Source organism: Garra rufa, chromosome 11, assembly GCF_049309525.1.
Source record: "Garra rufa chromosome 11, GarRuf1.0, whole genome shotgun sequence".
Taxonomy (NCBI): Eukaryota; Metazoa; Chordata; class Actinopteri; order Cypriniformes; family Cyprinidae; genus Garra; species Garra rufa.
Window position 1 is genome coordinate 24,178,443 of NC_133371.1, and position 25,320 is coordinate 24,203,762.

Sequence of the window (25,320 nt, forward strand, 5' to 3'; positions counted from 1 at the left end):
ACAACCATATGCATGTATAGGTAACTATTATTTTATTACCCTATTATTTAGATGGCGGTTGCTTCTACATGCTTGGAGTGGTCGACTGAGGCGCCTACCTATACAAATCTATGGGTATAAGAATAAGCATGATGTTATAGTTTACATGGTCATCAAGGATATGCAAAATGAATGTGGGCAGTTGTGTCATTGTTTTTAAAAGTCTCCGTTTTGGTCCATTTACACTGAAACGCAGTGTAGTTTTTCGCCTTTGTCATGCTTTTTAATGGACAAGACCGTAGAGAATGACAGGAACACATGGGATGGAGAGCTGGGAACGGGATTGGCAAAGGACCTGTAGTCAGGACTCAAACTCGGGTTGCCAGAGGTGGAGCTGCACTATATGGCAGTGCCACTAACCACTAGCCTATCAGCACCAGAGGTTTTAAACTAAAACGGTCTGCAGCGTTTTCAAAAGTCTCAGTTTTCTAGGGTCAAAAACGCTGGAGTAGTGTAAACATTTACACTAGTGCATTTTCATTTTAAAATGCAAACTATCCTCGTCGACACTGGCGTTTTCACTGCGTTTCAGAAGCATTCTCCGTCTACACTACACAACCAAAAACGCTTGCACGTGACCATTCAGGCTGCATACGTCATCAAGGATGTCTTATTTAAGAAAAGTAACTGTAACCAAATTGACTGTTATTCCTTGGGATGTAAAAATACTGCAATTCATTATTTTTACTTTGCAATTTAACTGTTACTTTCTTAAATGAGCCTAACAAATGAGCATGATGTTATTGTTTAAACGTTCATTAAGGATATGCAGAGCTACTGTGGGCAGCCAAATTTCAAAAGTCAAAATTTCAAAAGTAGTGTAAATAACAGGTGTAAGTAACCGTAGCAAAAGTTGAGTTTTAAAACGAAAATGCACTAGTGTAAACTGGACCCTAGTCTCCAATCATTAAGTGCTTCTATTATGCCATTTCGAATATTGCCATTTCCAATAATACACATACAGTCAGTTTGTAATATACAAATGACTTTGTGCAGCCTAAATGAGTTGTTAGTAATTCGAATTCCACTTTCGTGCTGGCTACACGTCACTGAGTATCACATATGTGTAATTCCTGCCTATGTTCTACGTTGGCTGGCCGCAGGCAACTTAGTCCCGCCCTCACACATGTTATTTTATTCACGACTGCTTCTCTAATTTTGGTCAGTTCAACGCACCATTTAACTTTTGCTTTTGAAAGATACCTCAGTACCCAGTTTATTTGGACCAGCTGGCTCCTTTGAATTACAACCTGTAAGTATAATAAATAATAGATGCTTATAGTTTCTGTTGAGTGTTCAAAATACAGAACTATGGCAATAGGTGTATCATTTCGGACGTGCGCTGTACGCGGTAGACCAATCACAACAGACTGGGTCATTTGACGAATCAGAGCAGAGTAGGCCAACCCGAGTTAATAAGTTGAGTTTTATCGTTTTGAAGTCCATTCAGCCATTTTCCTGTTCTGGCAATATCATAAGCAAAGATCATTGATAGGGCTGGGCCGATAAACAATATCATATCGAATCGCGATAAATAACAACGATGATAGGCTCTAGACGTTTTTTGCTCGATATGGATTAATCTAAGAGCCAATCACACAGTAGAAATATGCGACAACAGCCAATCAGCGTACAGCGTGCGTGTGCACATCAAAGTACAAAGTTCATTTCCTACCGCACTTTGAGAAGCAAACTTAACACCAGGACGACAAAAAGAGAGAGAGGAAGCAGCGACGAAAGTGAAACTAACTTCGAGTTATTATCCAAAGATGTTGAAATTGTCGACAAAAAAGGTAGCACGAATTCCGTTATATAAGTGGTTTGGCTACCTGAAAAGTGACTCTTAGCTCAGCTGAGAGTTTGGCGCGATTGTTAAAACTGAAACCGAAAGCAAAAAACATACGCGCATTCAAACGCAATTTTAATCCCCCCAATGCACGCAAATTAGGCTACATGACATATCTAGGCTGTTATTAGTATGTAGGCTATGATAGGTTGTGTATGTCTATAGCTCTGTATCATGCTTGAAATATCCGTCTCTATTTGCACTTTGCATATTTAGAGAGTAGCCTACTTAGATTATGGCTGAATTGTCTGCACTTAATACGATTAAGAAAGAACCGTGTCGTAATTTTTTGTTATTTATACTGTAGATTGTTTCAAAATGCAGTGGTTGCCTCTAATTTAAATAGCTCAACCTATAATAGAGAAAATAAACAATTGTGTTAATAATAATAATAAATAAATAAATAATTGTGTTACAAATTATGTTTTTTACAATAATTTTATGTTTACATTTTGTACATTTACTCTCATTTACCATACTCTGTCACAACTTTTATTTTTTTTTATTTTTTTTAGTAAGTTGTTTTAATTTTTAAGGCCAAATCTGTAATCTGTTTTTGTTAATAAACTGTACTTTAAATGTAATTTAATGAACCCTTTCATTTTTGTGACTTTAGTCATTGTTGGGATACTATTTTAAAGCTGGCAACATCAACAGCTTATATCGAAATATATATCGTTATCGTTCAATATGGGGAAAAAATTATCGAGATTACATTTTTGCCATATCGCCCAGCCCTAATCATTGAATCCTATTAGACCAATAGCATCGCGTTCAAAAACGACCAAGTTTTAAATATTACCAGTTTCGATATTTTTCCTATTTAAAACTTGACTCTTCTGTAGTTATATCGTGTACTAAGACCAGCGGAAAATGTAAAGCTGCGATTTTCTAGGCCGATACGATTAGGAACTACACTCCCATTCCGGCGTAATAGTCAAGGAAGTTTGCTGTCGTAATATGGATGCAGCAGACGCAGTAATATCACGCAGCGCCTGAAATTAGTTCCCAGCTAGGTTAGCATTTGTACATGTGCTGCGTGATATTACTCTTCCTGCTTCGGCCATGTTACGGCAGCAAACTTGGTCATTTTTGAACCGCGATGCTGTTGGTCTAATAGGATTCAATGATCTATGCTAAGCTATGCTAAAAGTGATATCGCCAGAACAGGAGAATGGCTGAATGGATTTCAAAACGGTAAAACTCAGCTTATTAACTCGGGGGGAGTTGGAGAATGACTATTTCCAAAAAAAGTGGAGTGTTCCTTTAAGGGGGCACTTTATACTCTCCTCTTTCTAACAGTCAACCCCAAGCTTGCATTCAGATATTCCTCCATCCAGTCGACAACCTGACAACTTCTGTTGCTAATTTGTTTTATTATGACTTTAATTGTGGACATGATTTAATTTAAAATAAGTCAGGGGAACAAATTGTTAATTCATCGCCACAGTATGAAGATTAGAACATGATAATCTGCTTTTACATAAACAGCTGCTGCAATTAAAGCAAAAGAGGCAAAGCAAAAACGAAACGTTAATTAAATTTTTTCACTCAAATTGCTCATGATAGAATTTGTAATGAAAGGTATTGTATTAAATTATAATGCAAAAATGAAATGGTCGAATTTTTGTTAGTGGTCTCAGACTTTAGGTTTATATAAACATGAGTTTTACTAGTGCAGTGCAGCTGACAGTTAATATTCAGTTTACATCCTCAATGTCTCTATCTGCCCTCTATACATTCTCAGCGTGTCTGTGTAGTCAGTCATGGATAGTTTATGTGCCCTTGTGGTCTTCAAAAGAGAGTTATTTGGTGTATTAGACAAAAGCGCTGTAGAGTCTGGTGTGTTTTCCACTCTCCCCTCCTCCTCTCGCTTTCCTCCTTGCTTCCTTTTGTCTCATTTTGGCTTTCTGACTCTTCGGTTTGTCTGTCTTTTTCTCCCTCCCTGTGGTTGGAGGATAATAATAGGTAGCAGCATACAATAAAGATGATGATCTATGAAATATAGATGTCAAGGGGCTGAAGGTGCTACTAGAGTAAGGGTTTGGAATATCAGGTGAATTGTGGGGCTTAGGTTGTTTTTGCTAGTGGCTGGAGGGGTAGGATAGCCAGGATAGCATAGACTTCCTTAGCTTGTAACCATACACTGCTGGTAAGATTTTTATTTTATTTTATGCTGAGCAAAGATGCATTTATTTGGTTAAAAAAAAAAGTGTCAGCGCCGATAGCCGTGTGTTATAAATTAGTAAAAAAATTGTTATTTTTCACAAAACTATGAAGCAGCACAACTGTTTTCAACATTGATTTCTGAAGGACTATTTGACACTGAAGACTTACTGTTTTTACTGTATTTTTGATCAAATAAATACAGTCTTGGTAAGCTTTTATAGAGAGATTTAAGTTTTTAAAAGAAAAAAAAAAATTGTGGACAGTGGTGTATAAATATATATGTATTAGTGCTGTCAGTTGATTAAAAAATGAACTAATTAATCACATATTTGTTTCTGAAATTAATAGCAATTAATTGTGAATCTTCAAAATAATGCAGAAAGAACATACAGTATGTTTTTAATATTTGTTAAATATTTTTTTATGACTGAAGGTATCACTGATAATAATATTACTGATATCTCTATGAAATTGTTTGTTTATTCCCTATTATTTAATATTTAACTGCTGAATATACTGACATTATAATTGAGAGCTATCAATTTGAACATTTATTAGACTTTAAAAAACTGAAGTGAACTTAAAACAATCTTCACATAAACCCATTATTTACCTGTGACTTTTAGCAAGTAGGAAATACACAGAAATTGAATAAAGTTATCAAACACTAAATACTAAATTAAATATAGTTGAATCCTTATAGCTACAAAAGTTATTGATTTGCTCTTTTTTCTTTTGTTCTTTGATTAACAGACATCACAGCAGCTGGGTTCTTTGCTTATTTTGGCTGCTACTACTTTAAGAGCTGCCACTGCCGAATGTGATGCGAATCTGACACGCATGCTTATAGTTTAATTTGCGCTTTAATATGAAATGACAGAGGCTACTGCTGCATTTGTGCATGATATTAAAGCTAAAAAGTTATATTGTAAAATATTATTATAATTTAAAATGACTGTTTCTAGTATAGTGTATTTTCAAATGTATTGTATTCCTGTGACTCCACTCTTCAGTGTCATGATCCTTGAGAAATCATTCTAATATAATGGTTTGGTGCTTAAGAAGCATTTCTGATTGTTATCAATGTTAAAAAAGTACTGCATTGTTGTTGACTGACCCTAAACTTTTGAAACCGTACTATAAGTTTTTAATGATTTTGTCTGGAAAGGTACTGACCCTCTCTGCTGACAAGATAAATGGAGGTAGCTGAGATTGATAAAGCTGTTGTTTAGAAGAAAGTCAAATCAAAGGACAGTTGCCTTGACTTGAGTCCTTGTGCGAAAGTGCTGACAGTGGAGGGGAGTGGGGGTATGGCGGCATCCGACACAGAGTGGGTTTCAGTTTCTCATCATCATCAGAAAGCAGAGAGACCCAGAGGGATTCTGGCGCTGATCAGAGCGTTTCATCCTCATGCTGTTTGGCATTCAGTAGGGGTTAGTGTACTGGTCAACAGGGATTTGGGACTAATCTGCCAGTGAACTAGACCTGCTGTGCTTAAGTACACACTCAAATTACTGCAGAACTATTCCTTTGAAACATCCCATAAAATCTGGAACCTTTAACACAGGATGAAGAGCTTTTTGACTGGCACATAGGCTTTAAAACTGTCATAATCAACCTAGTCACACTTTTGACTTGCGACAAGCCATCAATTTTTCTTTTATGCCAAAAATCTTTGGAATATTAAGTAAAGATCTTGTTCCATAAAGATATTTTGTAAATTTCCTATCATAAATATATCAAAAATTCAATTTTTGATTAGTAATATGCATTGCTAAGAACTTAATTTCAAGTCGATTCTCTCAACATTTTGATTTTTTTTACACCCTCAGATTCCAGATATTGAAGTAGTTGTATCTCAGCCAAATATTGTCTTATCCTAACAAACCATACATGGTCCAGGGTCACATACAGTTAAAGAAAAGATTTCCATTTCAAATAAAAGCTGTTCTTTTGCACTTTCTATTCATTAAAATCCTGATAAATTAGTAAAAAAAAATGTACTTTTTCACAAAACTATGAATCAGCACAACTGTTTTCAACATTGATTTCTGAAGGACTATTTGACACTGAAGACTTACTGTTTTTACTGTATTTTTGATCAAATAAATACAGTCTTGGTAAGCTTTTATAGAGAGATTTAAGTTTTTAAAAGAAAAAAAAATTGTGGACAGTGGTGTATAAATATATATGTATTAGTGCTGTCAGTTGATTAAAAAATGAACTAATTAATCACACATTTGTTTCTGAAATTAATAGCAATTAATTGTGATTAATCCTACCTAACATTAACATTTTTAAATATACAAATGCAATACAAATATGCAATAATTTTACATTCAGTCTTCAAACTAATGCAGAAAGAACATACAGTATGTTTTTAATGTGTGTTAAATATTTTTTTATGACTGAAGGTATTACTGATAATAATATTACTGATATCTCTAGGAAATTGTTTGTTTATTCCCTATTATTTAATATTTAACTACTGAATATACTGACATTATAATTGAGAGCTATCAATTTTAACATTTATTAGACTTTAAAAAACTGAAGTGAACTTAAAACAATCTTCACATAAACCCATTATTTACCTGTGACCTTTAGCAAGTAAATACACAGAAATTGAATGAAGTTATCAAACACTAAATACTAAATTAAATATAGTTGAATCCTTATAGCTACATAAGTTATTGATTTGCTCTTTTTTCTTTTGTTCTTTGATTAACAGACATCACAGCAGCTGGGTTCTTTGCTTATTTTGGCTGCTACTACTTTAAGAGCTGCCGCTGCTGAATGAGATGCGAATCTGACACGCATGCTTATAGTTTAATTTGCGCTTTAATATGAAATGACAGAGGCTACTGCTGCATTTGTGCATGATATTAAAGAGTGCAAGCACAGTATAACCAACACTCTATCACGACCAATTCGTATGTATTTTACAAGGTGACAAATTTGTGCAAATTTCGTACAACCTGGCTCATACAAATTTGTACGTTTAGTGAAAAATCAATTAGTTACCTTATAAAACATGTATGAATTGCCATGAGATCAGGTTGCTGACAGAACAGGTAAAGTTGTTTTTACTGACATATGGCCTGACAACATCTCATCTGACCACAGTTCACTGTTGTTCTACTGAAGCTCTTTTGTCACCTGTTCTATTTCTGCGCTAAGGCAAAGTTGTCTTTGAGTGCGCATCTGAAAATTTCCGCATGCGATGTGGTTGTAAAGACGTTCTGTGACTAATAAAGACACTTATTGTCAAGAAAATTAAAAGAGACAGAAGTAGCAGTTGTGAGTGGGGTGGCCAACCCTAGCCCTGCCCTTGCGTTAACGGTCTTAAGTATTTTTAACGGCATTAAACTGGATAAATAAATCCCCTGCGTTAATGCACTAATATTGACAGCTTTGATTGTGTTTTTAGGGGCTGTACAGAGGAGTACGAGATGAAGATGATGGAGCAGAAGGGAGAAGCGGAGCCAGTGGCTGCAGGGTATCGTGGTGGGCAGAGAACCCCAGTATGGCGCTGGGACAGCCCCCCTGGTACACACAGCTCTGCTCAGCGCTGGACCCCCAGCGGACCCCCACCAGTCCCCAGCCGTACACACAAAGCTCTGGTCCCCATTCCATACAGAGAGCCCCAACACATCTCTGGTAAAAGGTGAGACATTTGGGCATATAGTTAATCTCAGAGAAACCAGCTATTGGCCAGATCTGTTGGCTGTGTTTTGCTTCTCACTATCTATTTCCGTCTCCTCCCACAGGCCTGTCAGTTACCCAGAGAACCATTACAGTGTGTCTCCTCATGCCGGGGACAGAGGAATGCCGTACAGAAACCCTTCAGCTAGTTTCTCCAGTCCAGGCTCTGGGTTCAGCTCCACCGCACTGGGGGTGCCGGGACTCAGCGGACCCTTTGTCCACTATAAACCCACTCGAGACGGGTTAGTTGTTTTGTTATTTGAAGCATTTGCCATCAGTACATTGCAACACTTTCTTCTGACTCACTTCTGTTCGGAGAGATTCACACACTAAAATTCATAGATGAGCCATTCAGTGGCAAACTAGAGCTAGTGTTTTTTAGCATTTTCATGATATACAGTTGAGGTCAAAGGTTAACATCATCTTGATTTTTTTTAATAGTGTTCATGAGTGATAGTTGTTCATGAGTCACTTGTTTGTCCTAAACAGTTAAACTGCCTGCTGTTTTTCAAAAAATCCTTCAGGTCCCACAAATTCTTTGCATTTTTGTGCATTTGAACCCTTCCCAACAATGACTGTATGATTTCGAGATCCATCTTTTCACACTGAGGACAACTGAGGGACTCATATGCAACTATTACAGAAGGTTCAAATGCTCACTGATGATCCAGAAGGAGCCGGGGAGTGAACACTTTTTGAATTTGAAGATCAGGTTAAATATAACTTGTTTGTCTATTGGGAAACATGTAACTATCTCCTGTAGCCTCTGAATGGCAGTACTAAATGAAAAAATATGATATTTAGTAGGGCTGGGTAAAAAATATCGATTCTCCGATTTTAATCGATCTTCAGTTTAACGCAACGATATCGATTCGGGAAATCCCCAAATCGATTCTTAATGCACGTGCTTCACGTAAGAGGATATGAATATTCTCCTCTCCTCCTGAAGGTGTCACTAGTGTTCCTGCTGAGAGAGTTTTCTCAACCGCTGGTGATCTAATCACAGCGCAAAGGAGCTATCAGAACATGCTGATCAGCTGCTTTTTTTGCAGAAAAATCTGGTGATCAAAAATGATTAGGCTGTAGTTAAGAACTGTTAGTTTTATGGACAGTTAGAATGTTTTGTATACGCAGACAAGGGCTTTATGATGGGCCTGTTTTGAACGTTTTGAATTTAGAAAAATGTTTTATTTCTTAAACATGTTTGAAGTTCTTAATAGATTACACTGTTGCACATTTAGTCTTTTTATTTTTTACAGTAATGTGCATTTTGCAGTTTGTTTACATGGTGTACAATGGATGCACATATTTATGACTTCTTGTTACAGTGTTCATTTAAAATAAAAGTTGTTTAAAATAAACCCTATTATTAATGTAGATGTGTATTTCAGTAATAAACTTAAGTAGGGGAGTTTCAGTTACCAGCATTTATATCAAAATATGGATCCCATGTCTGCAAAACTAACATTTTAAATGAAATATTGATAGCTAATCGATATCGAATCGAATCGAAATCGAATCGAATCGAAACAATAAAAATAAGAATCGAATCGAATTGCCAAATTGGTCACAATACCCAGCCCTAATATTTAGGCAAAATAAGGAAAATGTACACATCTCCATTCTGTTCAAATGTTTTCAACCCCAGCTCTTAATGAATGTTTATTCCTTTTGAAGCATCAGTGAGCATTTGAACCTTCAGTAATAGTTGCATATGAGTCCCTCAGTTGTCCTCAGTGTGGGAAAAAAGGATCTCAATATCATACAGTCATTGTTGGAAAGGGATAAAATACATCTGTGGATCATTCAGGTGAGAACACAGTATTAAGAATCAAGGGGGTGTAAACTTTTAATCAGGGTCATTTTTATAACTTCAGCTATTATTTTCTCTTGTGGACTATATGTAAACAAATTTTACGTGAAATACCTTATTCAGGTCAGTACTAAATAAACAATAGCATGCATTTTGTATGATCCCTTTTGTTTTGGTAAAATAATAAACATTTTGCAGCTTCTGAAAGAGGGATGTAAACTTTTGACCTCAACTGTAGTGATATACACTCACTTACACTCTTGTGGGCATTGAACTTTCCAACCCTGTTTGCTATCAGAGACATTATTTAGATATTTGTAGTGCTTTCATTTAATGTAAATATTCTGTATTTTACCCGTAACTACTGGGAACTGATACAGCAGAAGCTATAAATTAACATCTTCAGGCGTTCTTTACCATCATCGGTGGGTGTGTCTGATGGTAAATGAGAGGCTGTGGTTGAGGCATGTATCAGCTAGACCTAGACTGATTTACAAGCTTATTGTGTGTTTGGGAATGATTGTGTTTAATGCAGAGGTCATGGCATGTACAGACTTTCATTGTGCACTATTGTATGCTTGATTGTCTGCCCTGTTTAACCAGAGGAACTTGTTGTGAATGCTTGGGGATTTTTGAAGTTAACATACACTGAATTGTTCACAATAAGACTAGGAATAAGAAAGGAAATGGGCAAAAAAATCATTTTTTCCTCCTTCTCAGTCTTTCCTAGTCACATGCATTCATATTTAATGTAATTGAAAAAGTGGGTCATTGATTAGCATATCCTGGTTGTTCTGCATCTAATTAGGGCTTGTCCACTACAAACACCAACCCCATAACAAACACCTTAAATATTTATAGAGCTCACAAAGAGCTTTATTAGCAAGATAATTACGATTCTGAACCATATTTTGAAGTCTGCATAAAATCAAAATGGACTGTTTACTTTGTTAGCGGACATTACTAGTCTTAGTTAATCTACAGAAATAAATCATCTTTGTAATCTTGAGTCAACACCTGAAAATTTGCTTCCCCAGAATGGCGTTCATTTTTTGCATGTTTTATGGCCGAGGCAGAACATCCTTAAAGGAGAAGTTCGCTTCTAGAACAAAAATTTACAGATAATTTACTCACCCCCTTGTCATCCATGATGTTCATGTTTTTCTTTCTTCAATCGTAAAGAAATAGTTTTTTGAGGTAAACATTTCAGGATATCTCTCCATATAGTGGACTTCTATGGTTCCCATGAGGTTGAACTTCCAAAATGCAGTTTAAATGCAGCTTCAAAAGGCTCTAAACGATCCCAGCAATGGCCAAGGAATAAGGGTCTTGTCTAGTGAAACAATCAATTATTTTCTAAACAAAAATTACAGTTTTTATACTTTTCAATCTCAAATTCTCACCTTGTCTAGTTCTGCCATGTGCATGCATACTCTGTATAATCCTGGTCAATACAGTTGGGTATGTCGAAAAACTTCCATCTCGTTTTCTCCTCCATTTTCAAAATCATTCTACATTGCTGTTTTACCTTTTTTTGTTAAAGGGCGCTTGATCTTTGAACATTCACTTTGTAAACACTGGGTCGGTACTTCTGCAGCAAAATTAGGTTGATTTTGGACAAGTCGGAGGAGAAAATGAGATGGGAGTTTTTCAACACACCCTAACTGTCTTAAACCGGAAAACACAGAGTTCACGCAGAGCTAGACAAGACAATCAAAGCATATAAATTGTAATTTTTGTTAGAAAATAACTGATCATTTTGCTAGATAAGACCCTTCTTCCTCGGCTGGGATTGTTTAGAGCCCTTTGAAGCTGCATTTAAACTGCATTTTAGAATTTCAAACTCGTGGGCACCATAGAAGTTCACTATATGAAGAGAAATCCTAAAATGTTTTCCTCAAAAAACATAATTTCTTTACGACTGAAGAAAGAAAGACATGAACATCTTGGATGACAAGGCGGTGAGTAATTATCTGTATTTTTGTTTTGGAAGTGAACTTCTCATTTAAAGGGACAGTTCACCCAAAAATAAAAAGTCTGTCATTAAATACTCACCCTTATGTTGTTTGAAACCCATAAGAACTTCGTTAGATATTTTTCTATCCCTATATAGACAGCAACGCAACTACCACGTTCCAGGCCCTGAAAGGTAGTAAGAACATTATTAAAATAGTCCATGTGACATGAGTGGTTTAACCATAATTTTATGAAGCTACGAGAATACTTCTTGTATGCAAAGAAAACAGAAATAAAGACTTTATTCAACACTTTCTTCTCAGGGGAGTACCACAACGCATGTGTCTGACTGGACATACGCACAAACTGACATGGAAAAAAAGAAATTGTTGAATAATGTCATAATAAAATGCATTCTCGTTGCTTCATAACATTACAGTTGTACCACTGATGTCACATGGACTATTTTAACGATGTCCTTACTACCTTCTGGGGCTTGAACATGTCAGTTGCTGTCTATGCAGGGTCAGAAAGCTCTTGAATTTCATGAGAAATGTCTTAAAGGTTGTATCAGCGATTTCTAGCCTAAAACATAAAGTGTCAATTTCAGCTGACCTTTCTTCACGATCCGCTCGCTGCCTGCCCCATAAATTGTCTGTGAAAAACCCGCGTCTCTCTGGTCAGCCTAGGGTCCGAGATATGCCAAAAAAACAATCGGCACTACCAACCTTTCCACACATAAACAAACAGTGTTCCAACCAATCAGCGTCAGGGGTTTGGTGTTGTGGACTTTCCTACTGGTGCAGGGATGTGAGGGAGGCGGAGCGAAAGTCCACAACACCAACAGTGGTTGGAACACTGTTTGTTTATGTGTGGAAAGGTTGGTAGTGCCGATTGTTTTTTTTGGCATATCTCGGACTCTAGGCTGACCAGAGAGACGCGGTTTTTTCACAGACAATTTATGGGGCAGGCAGCGAGCGGATCGTGATTAAAGGTCAGCTGAATTTGACACTTTATGTTTCAGGCTAGAAATCGCTGATACAACCTTTAATTTGTGTTCTGAAGATGAACGAAGGTCTTATTGATTTGGAACGACATGAGGGTGAGTAATTAATGAGCGTCAACGATCCCTTTAACCCTTATTCTCCAAATTCAATTTTCTTTGAGCTAGAGTTTATGAGTAGTTTATCTAAATTCAAACCCCACCCTCTATGCAATATTCTGTTTCACTTGGAAATACTAATACTAAAGTCAGTTTCAAACTCTAGCTCACGCAATGTTTAAAGTGCCCCTATTATGCCATTTTAAAGGTAGTTAATATTGTTGTAATAGTCTCTTAAAACAGGTTTACATGTATGCAAGTTCAAAAAACACTTTAGTTTTCTCCAAAATTTGATTTATTTTTACCCCGTTTCTAAATGATTCGTAAACGACTCGTTTGAAGCAGTTCGAAGAATCAGTCTCTCTAAACCCCTCCTTTCCTTGAGCCCTCACTGCTGTGATTGGTCAGATGGTGCAGTCCTTTTGGATTGGTCTACCGCTACAGCGCAAAAACGAAACGCCCATTGGCATAACTGAATGACAGCTGCGGAGACCTGTTAATGCATAGAAAAGATAGCCTCGATTTTACCCTATCAATTCGAGCCGGAGTCTGACGATGAAACTGTCGAAGTGTCACATCGACAAGAAACTGTTTTGCAAGCACAACCGGAGCAGGACGTTTCTCAGTGGGTTTCATATGTTACCTGTTAAAAGTGCTTGCAATTTGCTTTTGTAAGCGAACCGGGCACACCTCTACGTTGTGAACTTCAACACTGTACAATCCATAACACTGCGTTAAGCCATCGTTTATCATTATCATTACTTAAACTAATAAGGCAGACAGACAGTCAAGCTGCATCAATCACAATTTTTAGACTACATTGCACTCACAGCTGAACAACAGAACTACAGAAACGCAAGTTAGCCGGTTACCAAGACATGTGCGGGGTTGTTACACACCATAACGTACACAAAGACGTATTTTGAACGATCGCTAGAAAATACAATTATTAATCATACTTACAGGTAGAAGTTCAGAGGAGCAAGCCGGTCCAAATAAACTGGGCACTGATCCATTTTTTAAAACCAAGCGTTTGGTGAATCTCGCGTTGTAACGTTACTCCCCAGGATTGGAAAAGCAGTCATCAGTAAAATGACGCGAACACAACACAAGATTGGCATTGGACTGCTGAGGTGTTGAAAAAATTAATGTTAACCACTCATTCTTGATAGTTTCATCTTTCGGAAGGGCATATAAAACAAATTCACTCTCACAGCGCAGGGCGTCTTCTTGACATGATGTAATCCACGTGAAAATGGTAGGCCTACTGTTTGTGGGCGGGCAAGTTGTTCGCGAAATTGAATGTGGGCGGACATTACGCAAATGTGTAGCTCGTGACGTGTGGCCGTTACAGAAAAAAGATTCGAATTGCTGACGACTCGTTTAGGCGAATGTGAGCCGACTCTTTTTTTGTTAGACAAAAACTTTATTTATAGTGCACTGTCAGCGTCACAACTTTGCAGATAGTTTATGTTCACATACAGCTACATGACACACTACATGAAATATCATATTTGAAAAGGCATAATAGGGGCACTTTAAAGTGTTTAAAGTTTCCCTGAAATGTGTCAACAGTTTAAAGTGCATTAGGGCGTTATAGAGACATGTTGGGCTACTGAGTCTGTTAACATTTCACACTGACTCTGTTTATGGTGGTGATTCAGCGAGATGCGTTAATGAGTGCTATTATTACTCCCATCAGATCTAGCCGTACATCACCGCTCAAACCCACAAGGTGACAAGTGACAGAACACTTGGGTTGCAACAGACTTGGGATTCAATGTGGCATGTGTATGATGCAGATGTAGCTGCGGGGTGTCAAAAATGACCCTGGATAGTTCACCCAAAAATGACAGTTCTGTCATTAATTACTCACCCTCATGTTGTTCCAAACCCATAAGACCTTTGTTCATCTTCAGAACACAAATTAAGATATTTTTGATAAAATCCGAGAACTTTCTGACCCTGCATAAACAGCGACGGTACTTCCACATTCAAGGTCTAGAAAGGTAGTAAGGACATTGTTAAAATAGTCCATGTGACAATAGTGGTTCAACCATAATGTTACAAAGCAACGAGAATACGCTAAGAAAACTAAAATAATGACTTCTTAATAATGACAAACTTTCCTTTTTGGCTGATGTGACCAAACTCCCCTTCAGCCAGCTGTCACCCTGTCCACAATCCAATTAATTTTGATGACTAAAATCACATCCCTTGTTATCTGTGAACAGTATTTCATGTTGACTTTCAAGCTGCCGTAAGCATTTTCCACTGTTTTGCTAACTCTAACCACATGTGCTTCTTCCAAAACACTGCTCTCCAATGCAATACCAGCCAACCTGAACCAAATGATCAGAATTTAGCTGGATAACATGTTGTAATAGTAAGTTAAATAAGAATATATGTGACCCTGGACCACAAAACCAGTCGGGTCAATTTTTTGAAATTGAGATTTATATGATGTGAACGCTGAATAAATAAACTTCCCATTGATGTATGGTTTATTAACATAGGACTATATTTAAAATCTGGAATCTGAGGCTGCAAAAAAATCTAAATATTGAGAAAATTGTCTTGTCAATGCATATTACTAATCAAAAATTAAGTTTTGATATATTTATAGTAGGAAATTTACTAAATATCTTCATGGAACATGATCTTTAGCTAATATCCTTATGATTTTTGGCTTTAAAAAAAATCTGATGACTGATGACATATTTAATAACATGTTAATATTTGCTGTGTGTGTAGGTTTGGATCAGTCCAGCGGCCTCTTCAGCCATTTGATCCACACATTACAGTCGATGTCTCGAGTGGAGAATCGTCATCTGGTTTCACTAGCCAAGAAAGCACGATGGAACGCAACAAATCAGGTAAACAAACACAATGCAAAGATATGTAGGGAGAATCAGTCCTTAAACAAAAACTGCTGTAAATATGTTTTGTGTACGGCCCCAACACTAAGTGAACTCTGCCCTCTGCTGGATACACAGGAAATATAGGCTTCTTTACAAAAATCATTGAACACGTTAAGATATTTTTGATGAAATGCGAGAGCTTTCTGACCCTGCATAGACTGCAACGCAACTGACACGTTTAAGGCCCAGACAGGTAGTAAGGACATTGTTAAAATAATCCATGTGACATCAGTGGTTCAACCTTAATGTTATAAAGCTATGAGACTACTTTTTATGCGCAGACAAAACCAAAATAACATCCTTATTCAACAATTTCTTCTCTTCCGTGTTCACGGGAGTGCCACAACCTGCTCTTAAGTGTTTAGAAGTTTTGACATTTTTAAAAGATGAAATATCACTTTTGTTTAGAACTTAAAAAAAATGTGTCATTGTGAGTTTTACCTCTTTTTTGTTTGTGTGTTATGACAGAGCCCATGTGGCATGTTCCTGCTTCATCACGAGGCGTTTCAGTGGGCTCTGCTCCGAGAAGACAGACTCGACAGGACGTTGCAGGGAAGGACTCTCCAAACCGCCACTCTAAGGTAAAGACTCATTCTCATCATTAGGGCAACCAGGAAAGTATGTTACTAACTGGACTAATCACTCTTCCTCCTGCTCTCTCTCAGGGTGAGGCACACTATTCCAGTCACTCCAGCAGTAACACGCTTTCCAGCAATGCTTCCAGCAGTCACAGCGACGAGCGCTGGTTTGACAGCGTGGGAGGTGGGGTTTCCGGTGCCCTGAGTGACCCTTCAGACCCCGACCCTGACCCCATGGGCAAGGGAGGGTCCAGTGACAGTGGCATCGATGCATCTCTCTACACGCCAAGTCCTAACACTAAAGGAGCCAAACCTAGTCGCAGCCTTGCGGGAACCCCCCATAAACCTCTGCATGGCTCTGCTACCTACAGCGGCTTGCAGGAGATGTCCGCAACGGGAGGGAGGGCGTCCGGAGACGGCCGTCGCAGGGAGTCGTCACCAATCATTGCATCTGCCAATCAAAGCAAGAACTATCGCACACGCACATTCCCACCTCCTGGATCAGCCAATGTCGACAACTTCAAACCAAGGTATTGATTTTATCATATTATATTTAGGGCTGTCAAAATTAACGCGTTAATAGCGCGTTAACGCAAATTCATTTTAACGGCACTAATTTTAGTAACCCGCGATTAACGCAGGCGCATTTTCTGTTTGACCCAATACCTAGCCTAAAGTTAAAAAAATGGATGCACAATGTTGCCAACCTAGCGAAAAGTGTCTAGCAACAATACATAAACACATAATTGGACAAACCTAATATAGTCTCTCCGGTTTTACTGAACGAGCGCGAGGTCTCCCAATGCGCGCGCACCTCCCTCTCTTTATATCTGCGTCTGCTCTGTTCAGCGAGCGGCAGAGGAGCAGCGCTTTCAGTTAAAACAGATGTTATGTTCATTCCAGTGCTTGAAGTGGGCCGGTACGCAGGCACTTCTGTATTTTATCCTTTTGCGTACTTGCACTTTTTCGTGCGTACCGGCACTTCTGGCATATTTAATGAATGCAAGCGGAGTCGGGCTACGTTAGTATTGGTGCTGTGGAGTTGATGCGTAAAGCCACATACGAGTATGCAAGCGAAAACGGCGTATTATATGCACGTCAAACACATGCATGTCAAACACATGCATATCATATGCACGCCAAAGTTAATTTCAGCTTATTAATAGCATGCCAAATAGAAACAGAAAGTCGTGCTAGTGCGCATTTTCATGAGACCAGGCTCTCCAATCAGTACATTATAACCAAAACAATACATTAAAAAAAAAGAAGCAGGTTTTTGCGATCCCATAACTTTAAATGGGTAAACTCCTAAAAAGTCAAAGGATCCTGGAGGCATTCAAACAGGAAGTTAAAAACAACGATAATAATGCAGGGAATAGTGACTTATGTCCAGATGCTGGTAAATGATTCTTTTCAGTGATTGAATCATGATCATAATTCAGGATTTTTTTCAGTTATTATTTCATATTACTTTGGTTGTCTGATAACAGAAATATTAAATCAAAATAATGGAAACGGTTTTGTTGAGAACTTGGCTGCCTCAAATTACAGTATGTGGGCACCGAGAGGCAAAGAAATGTAATAATAAATGTAGATTTTGCTTGTTCAGAAGAAGTGAGCTGCCCTGTCCTGCAAATAATTTAAACAGGCTTGTGGAAGTAAATTGCTCAGTGCAAAGAAAGAGAAGTAATGGGAACCTGGTGTTTCTATGTTCTTTTTTTCATGTGTCTAATAGACATAAACAAGTTATTTGAAAAACATCTATGACATTTGAAACATGTCTAGTCTTCATGCTCTATGTCGAGTATGGTTTCACTGATAATAAACACATATTTGCTTAAAGCATCCATATTTGTCAATGCCAATGTTGATTAGAGTGTTAAAAACTTTAAAAAGTATTAATTTAAGGTACATTTAGAACAGATAAAAATGTGCGATTAATCGCGAGTTAACTCATGACAACCATGCGATTAATCGCGATTAAAAAATGTAAACGATTGACAGCCCTAATTATATTATTATAATATTGTCATACTAACAGTTGTCGGAATTTTGGGTTGATTGTAATACAATTACATACCTTTCTTTCAAAGCTGTCTGACATTATCAAGATGTGGTATGTGGTCACAAAAACTTATCGTTTACACATGTTTTTGAGCATTGCTGTTTAAAAACAAGTGATTTAAGCTGTTGAAATGCAATTAGTGGTGAAAGAGAACTCATTATACATGAAGACGGTGCTCGGAGTGAGGGAATATTGAACAGTTATATTTGTTGCTTCATAGGCCTTGAATGGTTAAATGCACACACTTGTATGTGTCAAAAAGCCTGTCTTTGCAAATATTGTCATAAACACAGTAATTTAGGTTTTTAAATGAAAGCAAACAGTTGCGAAAGAACACACATGTGTAACAGTATATTGGATCCGGGTAGCTCTTAAAGTGACAGCAGTAGAGGTCGACCGATATGCGTTTTTCTATAGCTTATGCCGATGTTTAGAGGTCAGGGTCAGCCGATGGCCGATATGTGCTGCCAATTTTTTTGGCCGATATCTTGAAGTTCTTCCCTTTATTTGCGTGCTAAAATGTCACACTAATAATAAGTGGATGCGCATCATTTCTAAACTTAACATCATGAACAATGAACACAATGAACCATCTTTCGGATCTTGATTTTGTGCACTGCACAGTATTATTATAAAAGATTTAACCAAAGTTAACCAAACAAATCAAACTGACCAAGTATTAAATATATAAAACAGATAATTTAAAAACTGTTAATCATTTGCATAAAAGTTTAAGAGCTGAGATTAATGTTAAACTTTAATGTTTTAAATAAAATTTTGAATACAGAAATTTTAAATGATTTATATAACTGAGAGGACCTGCCAGCAGATGGCGGCAAGACACTGATTTAATTACTGAATCATATTCATTTGATTCGTTCGAACAGCTGATTCATTCCTGAGTAAAGCAAATGACTGTCTTCATGAATGGGAAATTTAATCATTTTACTAGATTCGTTTAAAATGCACGTTCATTCTCAAACGAAACACCGCTGTTTAAATGGAGATGCACAGCGGCTCAGTTGTGACTTGTTTCAGAATACTTTTGATGACAAAAGAGAGCAAAATTGTACTTTTGACGACGAAATAAAGCAAAATCAGGCAATAGTGTTATCTACCCGCACCTATATTTTTTCTCTGATTTAGCTAAGCGCACACGATCTTCCTATTACTATTATTCTAATTCTTAGTTTTGCATGCTGATATGATGAATGGATGGTTCATTTAAACAGCTGATCTTCACATCGCTCCACACTTATATAGGCTTAATCACTCGTGGTTTTAAGCCAAATCCATGCTGAAAAAAATAACGTTTACTGACATCTGAACGTGACCATAGGTATAGACTCGCAGTATCTGGGGTGACGGAGAGGACGGTGCGCGCGCATCAGGTGCAATCATCAAATATATTTAAAAGGAAGCTGGCACCACGGTCCTGACCACATAACTCAGGTTCAGATTATAGAAAATGTAGTTAAATGTTTACATCATTATTGATTTATCTCATCCACCCGCGACCCACCCACAAGTAATTAGAATGCATTTTTTTTATTACCAGACCCGCGGATATAACCACCCTCTGTGCATTACTGTCTCTGAGCAAGGCGGAGTATCACAACGCTGCATTGTTTGTGAGAGCCGCCGCCGCCTTCACCCCACGCACAGAGTGAAATTCTCCGACTCCAATACAGGAAAAATAAAACAACTTATAACACTGGGGCTAATATGTTAGCAAGCAAGTTGCTGATCGTTTTCAACTACAGTCGTGGCCAAAAGTTTTGAGAATGACACAAATATTAGTTTTCACAAAGTTTGCTGCTAAACTGCTTTTAGATCTTTGTTTCAGTTGTTTCTGTGATGTACTGAAATATAATTACAAGCACTTCATACGTTTCAAAGGCTTTTATCGACAATTACATGACATTTATGCAAAGAGTCAGTATTTGCAGTGTTGGCCCTTCTTTTTCAGGACCTCTGCAATTCGACTGGGCATGCTTTCAATCAACTTCTGGGCCAAATCCTGACTCATAGCAACCCATTCTTTCATAATCACTTCTTGGAGTTTGTCAGAATTAGTGGGTTTTTGTTTGTGCACCCGCCTCTTGAGGATTGACCACAAGTTTTAAGATTTGGGGAGTTTCCAGGCCATGGACCCAAAATATCAACGTTTTGGTCCCCGAGCCACTTAGTTATCACTTTTGCCTTATGGCACGGTGCTCCATCATGCTGGAAAATGCATTGTTCTTCACCAAACTGTTGTTGGATTGTTGGAAGAAGTTGCTGTTGGAGGGTGTTTTGGTACCATTCTTTATTCATGGCTGTGTTTTGGGGCAAAATTGTGAGTGAGCCCACTCCCTTGGATGAGAAGCAACCCCACACATGAATGGTCTCAGGATGCTTTACTGTTGGCATGACACAGGACTGATGGTAGCACTCACCTTTTCTTCTCCGAACAAGCCTTTTTCCAGATGCCCCAAACAATCGAAAAGAGGCTTCATCGGAGAATATGACTTTGCCCCAGTCCTCATCAGTCCATTCGCCATACTTTTTGCAGAAGATCAATCTGTCCCTGATGTTTTTTTGGAGAGAAGTGGCTTCTTTGCTGCCCTTCTTGACACCAGGCCATCTTCCAAAAGTCTTGGCCTCACTGTGCGTGCAGATGCGCTCACACCTGCCTGCTGCCATTCCTGAGCAAGCTCTGCACTGGTGGCACTCCGATCCCGCAGCTGAATCCTCTTTAGGAGACGATCCTGGCGCTTGCTGGACTTTGTTGGACGCCCTGAAGCCTTCTTTACAATGCAGTGGAAAGTTTTTTTTTTTTTTTCGGGATTAAGTTAATTTTCATGGCAAAGAAGGACTATGCAATTCATCTGATCACTCTTCATAACATTCTGGAGTATATGCAAATTGCTATTATAAAAACTTAAGCAGCAACTTTTCCAATTTCCAATATTTATGTAATTCTCAAAACTTTTGGCCACGACTGTACAGTCCTTAAACTTAACCGCAAGCAAACATTTAACCAGCCGTAGCATTATGCCAGTTCCCCACGGTTGCTTTTCTTTCACTAAGTGAAAGCAACACTTCCTAGTTTACTAGTAATATATAGTAAATATATGACCATAGGACAGAATTTAAGCCTTACATTTATCTCTCAGAACTGTTATTGAATCTTACAAAAGTTTTGGCTTGGGGTCCTTCACAGCAGCGCATTTTACCGCACCAATAACACAGGGCTGCCCGCAGACGTGCCTGACTTTAAATCGGCGCTACTAAACATGGATATCAGGCGATGCCGATATATTAAAAAATGGCAAATATCGGCCCGATATATCGGCCGAACGAAATATAGGTCGACCTCTAGACAGCAGTCTAATATTCCTGCTGTTTCTCACTGCTCTTGACTGAATTACTTTTGTAACTTTAATAATAAGAAATATATACTTAATTTACACAGTGAAGAATATGCAGGGTTTTTATACATTTGATTTGTAATTTGTACTTTGAATTTTTTTTTTTTTAAGATTTATTTTTGGCATTTATGACTTTATTGTGATAGGACAGATCAGAAATGACAGAAAGTCACACGGCTATCGGCACCGACAGTCAAAAGTTTTTGAACAGTAAGATTTAATTAACTGTTTTCTATTTGAAAATATTGTAAAATGCTAATTATTCCTTTGATTTCAAAGCTGAGTTTTTTTGCATCATTACTCCAGTCACATGATCCTTCAGAAATCATTCTGATTTGCTGCTCAAAAAGCTCAACAGCTCAACAGTTATTATTATTATGTTGAAAACAGCTGAGTAGAATTTTTTCAGGTTTCTTTGATGAATAAAAAATTCAGAAAAACAGCATTTATCTGAAATAGAAATCTTTTGTAACATTATAAATATCTGTATCATCACTTTTGATTTAAAGCATCCTTGCAAAATAAAAAGTCTTTAAAAAAATAATATAAGTATTTTAAGTATTGATAATATTAATAATAATAATAGTAAATGTTTCTTTAACAGCAAATCAACATATAAGAATGATTTCTGAAGGATCACGTGACACTAAAGACTGCAGTAATGATGCTAAAAATTCAGCTTTGAAATCACAGTAATAAATAGCACTTTAAATATTTAAATAGAAAACTGTTATTTTAAATAGTAAAACTATTTCAAAATTTTACAGTTTTGGGATCATATAAATGCAGGCTTGGTGAGCAGAAGAGATTTCTTGAAAAAAAAAAACTTGTCTGGTAGTGTTTGTAGCATTTCTTATTTATTTGTTATACTTTAGTCTTATTGCTTATAGTTAGTTTTTTATTCTTATTTAATCGCTGACTGTTTACTTGTCTTCAGTGACCTTGAGTTTTTGTTTTTTTAGGCTAGTATTAGTTTTTTGTGATATTAACACTGGCAAGATTTATAAAATTTCTATGGTATTAAAGATTTTTATTTCAAAAAGACATTATTAAAAGAAAAAAATAATATCAATATAATCCTGACCTACCAACATATAAATTGACTAATTTTGTGTCTGGAATTTAGGACCTGCTATACCCCTCAAGGGTACAAGACTCCTGCTGTGGCCGACAAACCCCGGCCTTTCAGATCTTCAACAGTCACACCCACATCAGGCTCCGCCCAGCTGTCAAGCTCCGCCCCCAAGTCCTATAGTAAAAGCAAGAGTACATGGCAACATGAGGAGAACAGCACAGCTGCCAGCACCACATCCACTGATGGCAACAGCAACAAGTATGTGTGTTTGTGAAAATATCTTTCATGTTTATAAGAAGGCTGAAGTGAAATAGACTCATGACATACTTGAAGCTTGATCCTGATCATTATATGTGCTTTCAGGCAGGTGGATATGAACAGTAAGAATGTGTTTGGACAGCCTCGATTACGTGCCTCTCTAAGGGACCTGCGCTCGCCACGCAGATCTCACAAGAGCACCATTGAGGACGACTTGAAAAAGCTGATCATTATGGACAACCCTACGGAGACACCTTCACGGGATGCGGTAAACAAACAGTAGAATAAAACGGAAAAACTTCTGTTTATACACATGAATCAAACTCATTTGTGCATTGTGTGTTTGTGCTCTACAGTCTCCTCATCGGACACTGCAACGTACTTTCTCGGATGAGAGTCTGTGCAGTGGACGGAGAGATTCTAGTTATGCAAGCACGCCTCTTTTTGAAGGACAAGTGCCGCCCAGTGACCTTCTTTTCACTTGCACGCTGCCTACTCGTCGCCACGGCCACAACGCCAGTCATGGAGCCCTCGTGCCTAGTAAGAAAGGTAGCTCCTCAGTAGTCAGTTAGTATGCTTTTACTGTTTGCTACTGATAGCTTAGTAAACTGTCACTTTTTTGTTTTTCCAGTACCATTGTCTGCATCAGAATTATCTCTAACTGAAGTGAGGGATAAGGTTCCACCTCTCAGAAGACTGGACCCCGGACTCATGCCCCTTCCTGACACTGCCTGTGGTCTGGAGTGGTCCAGCTTAGTAAATGCGGCCAAAGCATATGAAGGTATGAGGCTGAGATTGGCACGTATGATCTTGAAGTCAAACTAAGATACTTTAGGTTATGAAAGCCTATTTTATGTTTTGGTTAATCATAATTATTACATTAAAAAGTACATACATCAAAATTGTGAAGTAAGTTGATCATGACCTTTTTTTCATCATTGTGACTGTCAAAATTAGAATCTCAATGTTCGCTTTTCATCTGATTTGAACATTTTATGTAATTAATGTTTTTTGTCATTTTGACTTTATCTTATAATTTTGTCTGTTTATCTTTTTTCTTTTTATCATGATTTTTTTTTTCTTTTGTGGCCAAAATGTCAGCTTTTTATCTGATTTTGACATATTTTAATTGATTTTTTTACTCATTTTGACTTTCTTTTATCTGATCATTTTGACATTAAGTCCTAATTTTTTGATTTACCAAAGCATGATTTTTTTCTTTTGTGGCAGAAATGTCAGATTTTTATCTTATTTTAACGTTTTATGTAATAATTTTTTTTCTTATTTTCTCATGTTTTTTTCTTATGATCTCAACATTTTATGCAATTTATTTTTTTCTCATTTCGACTTTATCTCATAATTTTGTATTTTTATCTCATAATTGCAACTTCTTATCTCACAATTCTCAACTTTTTGGTCATAATTATGATTTATCAAAGCAGAAATCTTTTGTGGCAGAAATGTCAGCTTTTTATCTGGTTTTGACATTTTATGTAATGGATTTTTTTCTCATTTAGACTTTATCCCATAATTTTAAGTAATAATTTTAACTTTTTATTTCATTTTTGCAACTTTTTGACTCACAATTCTCTTTTTATCTCAGTGTCAGCTTTTCATCTGATTTCGACATTTTATGTAATTGATTATTTCTCATTTTGACTTTATCTCATAATTTTGACATTTTAAGTCATAACTTTGACTTTTTATCTCATAATTGTGAATTTTTATCTCATAATTCTCAACTTTTTGGTCATAATTATGATTTACCAAAGCATGATGCTTTCTTATGTGGCAGAACTGTCAGCTTTTCATCTGATCTTGACATTTTATGTAATTTTTCTTTCAACGTTATTTCATAATTCAGTCTTTTTATCTCAATGTCAACTTTTCATCTGATTTTATGTAATTGATTTTTTTTTCTAATTTCAACTTTATCTCATTATTTGTGACCCTGGACCACAAAACCAGTCATAAGGTTAAATTTTACAAAACTGAGTCAATAAACTCAATAAATAAGCTTTCTATTGATGTATGGTTTGTTAGGATAGGACAATATTTGGCCGAGATACATCTATTTGAAAATCTGAAATCTAAGGGTGCAAAAAATCAAAATACTGAGAAAATCACCTTTAAAGTTGTCCAAATTAAGTTCTTAGCAATGCATATTACTAATCAAAAATTACATTTTGATAGGTTTACAGTAGGAATTTTACAAAATATCTTCATGGAACATGATCTTTACTTAATTTCCTAATGATTTTTGACATAAAAGAAAAATCAATCATTTTGACCCATACAATGTATTTTTGCTATTGCTACAAATATACCCCAGCGACTTAAGACTGGTTTTGTGGTCCAGGGTCACATTTAGACATTACAT

The 25,320-nt window shown here is 37.0% G+C and overlaps 1 protein-coding gene across 1 annotated transcript in view; it reads left to right on the forward strand.

Annotated features, from left to right (window-relative positions):
* sipa1l3 (signal-induced proliferation-associated 1 like 3) overlaps window positions 1–25,320 on the forward strand; it is a 130,676-nt gene that overhangs the window by 99,882 nt on the left and 5,474 nt on the right. Inside the window, exons 11-19 of the mRNA XM_073850095.1 lie at window positions 7,485–7,721; window positions 7,825–8,001; window positions 15,385–15,506; window positions 16,020–16,132; window positions 16,217–16,659; window positions 22,734–22,940; window positions 23,046–23,208; window positions 23,297–23,489; window positions 23,572–23,721. Of these exons, the coding sequence (XP_073706196.1) occupies window positions 7,485–7,721; window positions 7,825–8,001; window positions 15,385–15,506; window positions 16,020–16,132; window positions 16,217–16,659; window positions 22,734–22,940; window positions 23,046–23,208; window positions 23,297–23,489; window positions 23,572–23,721 (1,805 nt within the window). The remainder of the gene's footprint in view (window positions 1–7,484; window positions 7,722–7,824; window positions 8,002–15,384; window positions 15,507–16,019; window positions 16,133–16,216; window positions 16,660–22,733; window positions 22,941–23,045; window positions 23,209–23,296; window positions 23,490–23,571; window positions 23,722–25,320) is intronic.